The following is an 11931-nucleotide window of genomic DNA, read 5'->3' on the forward strand; positions in this document are numbered from 1 at the left end:
CGAGCCATTAGCGGTCTTAGAGTGGACAAGGCTGTTCGGAACTCGTTTTTCCGAGCGTCACCTAGCTTTCTAGAGGCCAGCGCCGGTTCCAATGTTAACAGCACAGCCCGCCGGTTTCGGGACACGCGGACTTACATAACACCTCATATAACACTTTCGTGCAAACTTCATTGCATAAACGACGAGCTGAGAGAACGGTCGTTGATTTTTTAGAAACGTCAGTGAAAGCGGCCGAGATCATTCGCATCATTCGATAGACGCTGTAATTGTAATAATAAGCGATTAACTCTAACGAACAATCGGGCTTTAGCAAATGGCGCCATTTTTTCCCGCCAAAAACTTTTACTATTTTTTTTAATTTTTATTTTATCCTTTTGGAACATGTCAACCCCATTGTGACCATCATAATTGTTCACCATTAAGTCTCTCAACAATAATTACAAAATATTCTGCAAAATTCAATTGCCTGAACAGTATCTCTCTTTTAATTCTTTGAAGATTCGATCACCATGTAATGTACTCTACAGCACACAAGCTATAGTTAGGAGAGTCAAGTTTTCTTCATCAAACAAATTTACTTACTTACTTACTCCGCTGGCTCAGTGACCCAAAGTGGGTCTTGGCTTCCGAAGCGAGAGACTTCCACTTTCCTTTATATTGCGCCATCGTTTGACATTGGTTGACATTCAACTCCAAAAAATTAAAAAAAAAACAAATTTGATGAAAAAAAACGAATGTAAGCTTTGGTAAAAAAAGAGGCTATGTTTGTAATGTCATAGAAATCCCTTTAACTTTTATAGTTCCATTAACCTTATACATGATTAATTTAAAAAATTCTCGCAAAAATAATTATCAGGTAGCGTCACTCTTGAACACCTAGAAAACCTAATGAGTAGGTTTTGTTGATTTATAATAGTAATTAGCGGATTGACATAGATTAAAAATTACTGTTTAAACTTTCTCTGCGGCCAGTGAGATTATGGAGCACCGCGTTCAGCCGCCATTACAACATGATACGGTTGAGGACTTTTTAAATCATTCTCAGTCAATAAAAATCGGAACAAATTTTATGTTTTTACAATCTGTTACGTATAAGTTTATTAAACTGATTACCGAAGTAAAATGTCGAGAGGTATAAGATATAAATATAAAACTTGATTTAATTTCAAAATGTATTTTGACATGTCAAAGTAAAACTTTTTCCTGACACTTTTGTAAATGGACACATATTTTTATCTTTATCAACAAAACTTTAGCAAATTTGTTTATAGACAAACAAATGTTTATTTGAAAATTGATTTCGCTCACATAAAATAAAATAAATTATCAAATTCAAATATAATTTGACATGTCAAAGCAATTTTTTTTTTCTGACACTTTAGTAAATGGACACATATTTTTTATCTTTATCAACAAAAATCTGGTAAAAATGTAATTTTTACATATACAATTCAATCTAAAGTATTTTATACTTTATGATTAGATTTTTTTAATAAAAATAAAACATAACTTTGATTGTAATATTCATTCCAATATTTCACAAATACGTAAAATTCGTTGCTTCTATAAAATATCATATTTTTCATTAAATTTAGTTTCTTGCGTTTATTGTGAAGTGTAAACCATTGCCAACAAAGCAGTTAATCATTTTAAAAATATTAGAGAAAATTATAACGAAAGTGCTATTTATTTTCTATACATCTATTCACCGTATATCCAGGTGCTATGATAATAATTTATAAAACATTTTACCTTTTTTAATACACTATTAAGTAAGACCTTAAGAAGACTTAACACATATATATCGTGTATTTGCGAAGGGTGCCTTTAGAGTTCCTTGGCAAATACACGGAACCCTAGTACAATCGCAAAGGTATCATATCTCACTACAGTCTTCGTAGAGTACACTGACTCGTCGTCAAGCACAGACCTCCCCCGAAGATGTTTATAGGGGGATATACCATAATTCTCACGCTTAGCTGGCCAGTAGGCGATTGCAGTGTGGTACTCAGAGGACGCTGCTGTCTATACTCTGAAAATTTGTTTTTGAACAGTGGCAATGCTATACCCACCTACGATCCCAAGTCTCAGGTCCTCTATTGTTGGACTACCATTGCTTTTAATGACGCGTAACTCTTACGAAAACGAATACACTTTCGGCATCGAGCCATTGAACTCTTTTTTTCTTCTTTTCGCTCAACTTATTTCACTTAGATCTCTCACATTACTACTTCTATCTTTACTTTTCGAATAGGTTAGACTTTACTGACACTACCGGACTCTGGTCTGATATTAGACTTAAAAACATCGGAAGTTTTTCGAGAATATTTAATCGAACCTCTTTTACATTATTTTAGTTCGATCTACAAATTACAATAAATTCTTTAAAAACTTAATTTATTATTAATATAACATTGTCGGGGATCGAACCGGGGATCTGCAGCGTGCTGGTTGAGTTTTACACTAATGCACCATCCAGTCAATTAACAAACGTGCTAAAATTCCTAATCATTTGCATAACATTGTAGACCAATATTTCACGATAAAATAAAGAAATTTTTTGTCCTTATATTGACTATGTGTCGTCATAAATAAGTAAGAAAAGGACCAATATTTAGCCACTTCCGCACATGCAGTGGTAGTCGTGCAACAAAGGGCTGGCAGGCGGTAGGATTGACTTCCGCAAGGTAACGCCTGATTCCATTAAATAGTCGTCATAAATAGGCGTAATAGTTTCATAGGAGTAAAATACAATCTATTGAAATGCTTCACGAATTTATTATTTTTATGGACAATTGTTTTTTGGTAAAGCTATACCATACATTAATTATATATAATGAGTAGTCACCATGACATGATATAAGAATGCAAAGATTTTATATCTTTCTGTATTAAATGAGAATAACGAAACATATAAAATAAACAATTAATTAATTAAATAATTTGAAGATATTAAGACAACGAAATCTGATCGTTCATACATTAACATTTCATCTTTAATTTAAGTCGCAAACAGTGGAGATAGTGCGGAAAATATCACAAAAGCGAAGCCGATTTGTCACAATTCTCCTTTGTCACAGAGCAATATATTTCCACGGCATAAAACGTGAATTTTGCGGTTGGCTGGCAAAGCGCATCGGAACGTGTCAGTCCACATGGCAGCCGGATCAGGAAGCCATTATGCACACGCGCTAAACGCATCAGGAAATATCGAAAGCATTATATATTCCATAATTGTATATGCAAGTACTTTCTTGTATATAATACTATTTAGGTATCGTTACGGGCATAAGATTTAGCACATGCTTCTGATTTTATTTTAATTCAAATTCAAAACTTCTTCATTTCAATGTACTCATTCCCAAGGTGTGTTATCTCTTGTGGAGTCATTTACAATGTATAATTTTTCATTCAGCATTTTTAACAGTTTTTTTTAACTACAACAATGGTAGGTTCATGTACGTGTGATTCTAGTATAAAAGCTTACAAGTGTATAATAATAGTCAAAATAAATACTTAAATATGTTATGTAGTGTGAAAATAGAAAAGTAAAAATTTAATTATAAGGGAATATATATGTGAAAAGCAAACAGAAGTATTCAGATGGGAAGGCGACAAAAGTGAAGTGATGAAATGATTAGGAAAGAATTAAAGAAATGAATGAATGAGTGAAGAATAAAAGATGAATGAATGAATGATATTGAGAATTAAAAAGATGAGAATATTATGTCCCTGTGTAAGCAAGACAGAAGAAGTACGAGAGGTGCCCAAAAACGGAAGCCATATAAAAAAAGTATACATTGCCCATTGAGCAGTGGTAGACCAGCGATAGAAGACTAGGATTTGCGATCGTAAGTCGCAGGTTCAATTCCCAATACAATCATACATAATTCAAAATTTGTGCAATCATTATATATGATTACCACTGCTCACAAACAAGTTATTCAGTTGATGGACACCAGTGTCATCTGGGTACCGGAATACTATACCGCGATCACCAATGCGCCTGCGTGACAATTATGGTATATCTGTGAAAGGGCGGTGGGCGTCTATGAGCTGAAACGTCAAAAATATCACAACATATCTTTTAAAAGTCCAGAGGACTCGAAGGTCTTAATTCAGCAGAACGACATGCTGTTCGACTTATAATGAGTTTCTAAGACACCTCTCAGCCGTGAACACCGCTGATGAGTAGCGAGTTGGTCAATTTTCTATAGGATTTTGGGGAATACGCGACCTTATCCCACCATCCCCTTTTTTCTAAAGAATGAATAGGAAGTCGATCCACTACCGCCCTAACACTATGAACTCCACTCTTTCGAAACGTACTAAGCGTTTTGATTCTACATTTTTGATCCACACTGCCAGAGAAAGGAACAATCTACCGGCTTCCTTATTTCCTGAGAAATATAACCCATCTTCAGGGTCAGAGTGATTATGTACTTACTAAGACTTCATGCTACATCTTCGAAGATATCGTCGCATCTAACAGACAAGTTTGTGGTCAAAGGCTGACTAGTATGTGATAAGAAAATATTGGTAGAACACTGGAGTAACAGCCATTAGTGTTAGGTAAATATCTACCTTCACTCTTATATCCTTATTGTGCACGTGTCTCTGGTCAACAACGTTTAAAATAATTGATATTACAATAGATCTAATTTGTTTCCGACTAACAGACTTTATGGCCTAATTTTTTTTTGTAAAAGACCAATCAAATTACCTATTGTGAGATATTAAAACTTAATTTCCTTGAATATAATGCAATGAATTCCGGGGCAGTGTGACATTACTTTTATTAAATTTATACGCCTTAACCTTTTGTACGAAAGATTATTTAAGATTTGAATTCTATCCTTAATAAAAAAAAATACATTTAAAGTGTAAAAAGCAATAAATCTGAATATTCACAATAATTAACTTTAAGCACACACCTATTTTGAACATCGCTTACAGCGCCATCTATGTGTCAAACTTAATAATAATACACTAAATTTATAATTAACGTTAATTAATATTAGCATCATCTTTCAGCCCTCATAAGATATCTATGGGATATACCATAATCACCACGGTCGGCAGACAGTTTGGCGACAGTGTGATATTTGGTTCCTATGTAATTAATGCACAGAGTGAATTATATAAGAGTACATCCCATAAAATTATAAACGAGAATCAAACCCGTGACCTCCGATCACAAATCCCTCTCCTCTACTGCCGGGCTACCACTTCCTAAAACGCAATTTCACTAAACAATAAAAATAGTACTTATATTATAAGTTGAAATTTATTTTTAGAACTTAGTGTAAGGTAACATAAATAAAGATGTATGAAATCGGTCAAGTTATTCTCAAGCTTATAGCATGATCAAATGAAATATATATTCGTTAGGCGTAATAAGTTACAACTAATAATTGAAGGCTATAGACCGGCAGGCGCACCCTGGTGAACAGAAGGCTAATTCAAGGTCGTCGGAAGACGCTAGATGTCGCTGGACGCCGCTGCCAACTGGTCCTTACGGAAATCTATGTGTAAAGCCAGCTGTGAACAACCTATGGCTGAAATGGTGATCAATGAAAATAAATTAAATAATAAACATATACTTTGCGTCATAAATCATTTATGACACAAAGTATATGTATGTACAATAAAATTACAATAAAAATCCCAGATTTGCCACTGAAGAAATATAAAACCAATATTAAAAACATTTTATTGAAAAAAGTATGTTATTCTATCCAATAATACAGTACTGATGTTAATGCGTGGAGTTAAATACTGTTGCTGCTCACTCAGGAAGCTAATTATTGTCGTGGACTCATTGTACTATATTTGTAAAGAGCAACTGTTGAGTTTCTCCCCCGTTCTAAGTAGAACTGCCTTCCGAGCCTATAGTTTCCTGTAGAGACAACAATGCCGACATTTTATGTTGATTGACGATTCAAATATGTAACAGCCTATTCGAATAAAGATTATTTTGACTTGATTTGATTTTGAAATATAAAATAATCAATTTTTATATCTAATATACTGGTATTCGTCATTGGTATATATTACTGCAGTGGTTATGTATAAAAAATCTTTCTGATATTACCTATTTAAAAAGTAGAGTTAAAGAGAATTAATCATTTCAAAGTAATAATTAATAAAAAACTTTAGTTGATTATTTGATACGAAAAGGAATTTCGATAGCAAAGGAAAAAAGTTTACATACGTTAAGGGGTTAGGCCATCCTAGACGCCGAAAAAAATAGGCTTTTTCGGGAATTTTTTCCAGAAATATTACGAAATAAATCGAGATTACACAAATGGGACTTTATTATGCATATCATTAACTGCATACAATATTTTTTTGAGGCAATTTATTTAAAAATGGCGGCGGTACAGCGTTTTTGCGACGACGTCTTTTTTTTTCAATGCTCCACGGCCGGAACAGCTCCTGTAATCGGGGAGGGAGGGTAATCGAGGGTCAAGTAAACACGTGACAATGTTTGGCCGGACGGTAGAGCTGTAGAGCTGTAGAGCTGTGACGTCACAGCAACTTTCTCCGACGCCACGTAACTGCGTCCGTCCGTCCGCGATCGTTGTACTAATGCAAAGCGCGGGGAAATCAAGCGAGTGGAAAGAGACAAGGGAGAAACGAGAGTGGATGCAAAATTATATGACACTAGTCGAGTCACACTTAAAAACAAACAAACTACACGTGATAGTTAGAAATTTAACGATATATAAATATGGAAAAGGAATATATTTTACAATGATTTTATCATAAACTTTCCTATTTTCTCACTCTTTTTCTTCATCCTTTACAATTTCTCTCTTTCTTCCTTCTTTCATCCTTCATATTTTCTATCATTTTCACAGCAAACATTTACATTACATTCACGTATCGCCTCCCATCCTTTGCCACAATTCTTAAAATTTTAATTATGTACATTTCCAATTATTCATTTTTTTTTGTTCAAATTTTTCTATTTCGTAAATATTTCGTATTACAATGTCTTCTTACACGGTTTTGTTACGCTTAATTACATCACTTTTTAACTTTGAAGAAAACCGCAAGAGTGTGGCTCTCTTCTTCTTCCAAAAAGGAAGCGAAACCTTCGCAAGCAATGTTTTAATTGATCTTACCCATTACCATTTCACAAGCTTCTTTAAATCATGCTTGCATGGGACAGGAAGTAATTCCGTGCACCACGGTCTAGTCCACCGCTGGGTCACAGATACACGAGGGACTCCCTCTGAGAATCCCCTATACACCTTAAACATTTTGGTAAGACACGTTTCCAACTCCCTGTGCGCAGTACGCGAGAGTCCGTCTCGGCGTCCGGGAAGAACTTTCTCATACAAAGATTGCTTACACTGACGAGGATACATATGCTTCATGGCTATCATTGATAAAAGCAATCCTACCACAGTTAATAACACAAGGGGAAATCAGTTATGAAAACTAAAAACACTACGATTAATAACCACGATTTTTTTTTATTAATTCTAATTTGTAAAGCCAGTGTTTTGTTAAGAATATTTTTTCGCTTTTACTACACGCAGACAATTGGGAGATAGTTGCCGGTACTTCTCAACAAAAGATTCTGTAGCAGAAGAAAACAAAGCAACAGAAGAAGTTAAGAGTATGTGTGACAATGAACAAAGAAGTTCTCCACACATCTTCCGTGGAGCATGATGATATGGACATATGAAAGAGTTGATCCTTACATAGCATAAAATAACAGACATCACAAGAACCTTTTAAAATCCTTGATAATTTAAATTTAAACTCCGTGTGATCACGCTAGAATTAAAGCGTAAATCCGGTAAAACTTAACTTTAAATTATTTTGTTGTAAGAAGTTTTAAAACACTCTTAAAAGCAAATATGTAGTGATTTATATGTTTTATTTATATGTTAAACTAATCCAGTTTTTATTGTGTAAATAGTAATGCGACATACAATTAAAACTAGCTCTGACATAAGGTGTACAGATGACTGTATTAAGTATGTCAGAAAGCGCTAAAGTCAGGGCTTCGAATCCATTACATTGGAAATATATGGGAATGGCCCGTCCAGTTGTGAACGTTATACGACTGATATGATAGGTGATAATTAAAACTTAAATTATTTATGTAGACAGTCGGTCTGTTGCCTTATTAGCATGTATAGATCACTTTATTGCACGACTACCACTGCATGTGCGGAAGTGGCTGAATATTGGTCCTTTTCTTGCTTAGGATGGACTTCCGCGAGGTAAGGCCTGATTCCATTAAATAGCATGTATAGATGCCACGGGTTTCAGAGCTCGGAAAGGGTTAAGCCGAAACCTAGTTTTACTTAATAGTTTAGCTAAAAATCTGACCGTTGACTAAAGAGCATTACACGTTAGGTCATCAAGAATAAATTGAATCTTAATAAGCAATGGTTATTCTGTAAGAGTTTAGAAAATCCTTGGAAAATGTTTTGTAAGGCCAATCAGTATTCATGGCTTGATAGCGAAGCGACCAAATCGCTATTGAAGGTGCAAGTGAAAGAAGTGAGATGTATATTCACTCGGTGAATTCGTAAGCGAAAGTTGACTTCACACTTATATGTTTATTGTAATATGAGATGCAAGTTTTGAATAAAAAACTTTACTTAAATTTTGGATTATTTAAACAGGTCTTAAAAAATTATCTCAAAATCTATCGAAAAGAGAAATAACTTTGAAGTTCATAAATAAATATTACAAAATGGCGGTTGAACTAAATTATTGCGTCAAAGATGGCGGCTAAAACTGTTAACTTTTTATTCAATTTTATATTATTTATTAACAATATTATTGTAAGCATGTTTATTATTAGCTGTTACTATTTCCGTATGCCATCATCGGCTCTCTGTAACGAACTTAAATAATTAGTTTACATATATGTAATATCGATTATCAAGTAATATAGACACATTAATATGTTTTTAAGATGTTCAGGTGATTATAAATAATTAAATAGTAAATAAATAATAAATAAAAAGTTAATTACAGATTAATAATTACCTACTAATATTTATGCAAATAGATTTATGGTTGATCCGATATCTATTTTCAAAAATTCTTTTTACATTTTGTGTTAACCTTGCGCATTTTGAGGTTACCTGTCAATAAAATTACAACGTAAATTTTACATTTTAAATGATTCGAATGTATATGTAATGTCGTTAATTTATTGGAAATCTATAATAAACAAATTAAATAAAATTATGAATTTGTCCAATGAGTTCAGTATAATATTATTTTTACGAGTATTATCGTATAACATGTGACTTCCTATAAAGCGTTATGTACAAAAACTGACGTTAAATATTTTTTTTCAGTAAAGCCAATTATTAATTTACTCTCCTCATAATATACACAAGTGGTAACCACTGAAAACTTTGACAAGAGTAAAAATGGCTTGAACACAATTAACACGAATGTGGAGACGTCCGCAAAATAACTCTGAACTGTACAAATTATAAATCTATATTTTTATAATATACTATCAATCTTACAGTACAGAAATATGAATAACGTGGAAAATGACCGCGTTATGGGGATCGTTATACAAAGGTTTATTGTAACTTTACAACATTACTTATATTATTAAAAATCGTCAAATTAATTCGTTTTAGGTGTCCGGTTCGGTTTCTGTTTCAAAAACGTAACTGTTACAATTTATATGTAGTTCGAATAAAAATAACTGATTCCTTTAATTTATTTTACAAAAAGTGCCAAAAAAATTGTGATTTAAAAAATGCTGAAAATAACATGTGTTAAACCTAGTAAGACTTTTCGTGTTTTATACACTGGTCGAATTAATTTTTTTAATACGTTATTAAGATTTTCGTGTCCATGCATACGTATAAAGATTATAAATAATTATTTTAAAACGTGATATTTGGCAGTGTTTTTAGTTCAATTTTGAAACACTAAGAAATATATTTATATAATAGTTAAAATAAAATACGGTATTATCTGTACCAACAATCGTACGTGCCGCTCAGACGGTTTGCCGCCAAAACTCCTGTCATAACTTTAAACATGACGTCACAGTCGGCGCATGCGCGGTGAAAGTGGTCCGACCACATTCTGCCACAACGGCGGGGTGAGTCGTCGAATTATTATATATAAGTTACATAATCATAGTTACTTTGTTGTTGTGGTAACAGGTGTGTAGAATTGTTAATATTTCCTATGTACGTGGACTGTGTATAATATTAAAAATACTTTGTTATCTTCTGTTTATTATGAAGTGAACACACTATTTTTAATGTGATTTGACAACGCAGTAAAAAGTTAATAATGATCTTATACAACAAAATTTTCGAGGCGCTATAAAATAAATCAAATAATTAAACTATAAATTTACATCAACCTACATTTAGTAAATATAATAATCATCAGTACTTTAGTAGTAACTGGTAAAAAACTCGCCACGAGTTCTTTTTTTAATTACATAGTTATTGATTTGGCAAAAAATCCTGAAAAAGTTCTCAATAACAATCTCAAGATTATTTTTGACTTAGGAGGTAAAGACTTGAAATAGCAATAAAAACACTAGTCAAAATAATAGTAACTTTATATATATATATTTTTTTAAATTAAACTTATTTTTTCTTCAACGAAAATATCGGTTTTTTGCTCATCCCTACGTTGGCTTGACAAGCATTCATTACTCATCTCTGACATGTACACGGCAACTTTTTTCGTATTTTTTTTTTAATTATTATTTTAGCTACCGAGTTGCAGCGCTTAAAAATATATTGCTTTCTGTTTGACTTATGTAAAAAAAAGTGAGCAATCTCTATGCTCGATGTCAACCCGACTTGTATGCGTTATAAAATATGTTGACATATTCTTTAACAGCAAAAAAGATTTAAGAATACAACAACAATATTTTTGATATTTTAGTCTAAAATAAGAATTATCTAATTACAGGATCTCCCGAGGCAACAGTGGCAGTGCAGCTGCAGTGGCGCAGCAGCTTGGTGACGTGATGGCGGCCAGTCGTGACCACGACTGTTTCCGATTTTACTGCGATCGCCACTAGCGCCACAAACGAAAAATGCCCCTCACTAGTTGATACAGAAATCGGGTATTTACCAGCTCTCAACTCGGTTGCGGCCCAAGAGCTTAACCAGCTGAATGTTGCCATGTTACCACTAATACTGTTTAAAATTATAATCAAGTATGGAGTGGTAAATGGCTTTCATGACTGCCCTTGTTATCATAGACCACGATATAGACAAAATTTACCGATATTTTTTATTATAAATATGGTTGGCTTTGTTGGTCAAAAGTTAAAATGAGAAGCCGACATTTAAGTGTTCATTATTCAAAGAAAACAGATTGTAGGAATATCTTAAATAAAGTAATAATTATAAAGTGACAGTTCTAAATGGCGCGGAAAATATCGTCCAAGAGAAAGCGAAGTCTTTTAATGTACAGATATTAAAAATTTTGTGACATTTAAAAACTGATTCTGATTGACGATTGGACTTTACAATATATTAATATTTTTAGATATTAATTATATTATTTAAGCTTTGCAACACTTTTATAGCGTAAGCAATATTTGCTGTTTATGAAGTTCTAGTATTAAAATTGATTATTGTTTTAAGGTAATTATATTATACAGAATTCATTATAAACGTATTCAATCTTTAAGTAGTACAAACATTCTTTTTAGTTACCATCAACATGGCATTAATTGAAACAGAATTTTTTTATATTATTCCTGAAAGAACACGAAAAAAAATTCTGAATTTATTAATTTCTTATTTAAAAAGAAATGTATACTTTTTATATAAATTTGTATTCTATTATTACTATCATATAGTTTTAATGTTACTTAAATCCGGATCTAATAAAATCAAAAAAAAAAGTTACTTAAATCGGAACGCACCCTTTCAGTACTTTCAATCAGTT

At 32.7% G+C, this 11931-nt stretch overlaps 1 protein-coding gene across 1 annotated transcript in view; it reads left to right on the top strand.

The window, feature by feature from the left end:
- Window positions 1-11402, top strand: part of LOC137928450 (uncharacterized) — a 33908-nt gene extending 22506 nt beyond the window's left edge. Inside the window, exon 3 of the mRNA XM_068771415.1 lies at window positions 10942-11402. Within this exon, the coding sequence (XP_068627516.1) occupies window positions 10942-11053 (112 nt within the window). The 3' untranslated portion in view covers window positions 11054-11402. The remainder of the gene's footprint in view (window positions 1-10941) is intronic.
- Window positions 11403-11931: the final 529 nt, after the last annotated feature.

The sequence above is a fragment of the Battus philenor genome, unplaced genomic scaffold, assembly GCF_028537555.1.
Source record: "Battus philenor isolate CCGP_79_NKW_IND1 unplaced genomic scaffold, ilBatPhil1.0.hap1 SCAF_11, whole genome shotgun sequence".
Lineage (NCBI taxonomy): Eukaryota > Metazoa > Arthropoda > Insecta > Lepidoptera > Papilionidae > Battus > Battus philenor.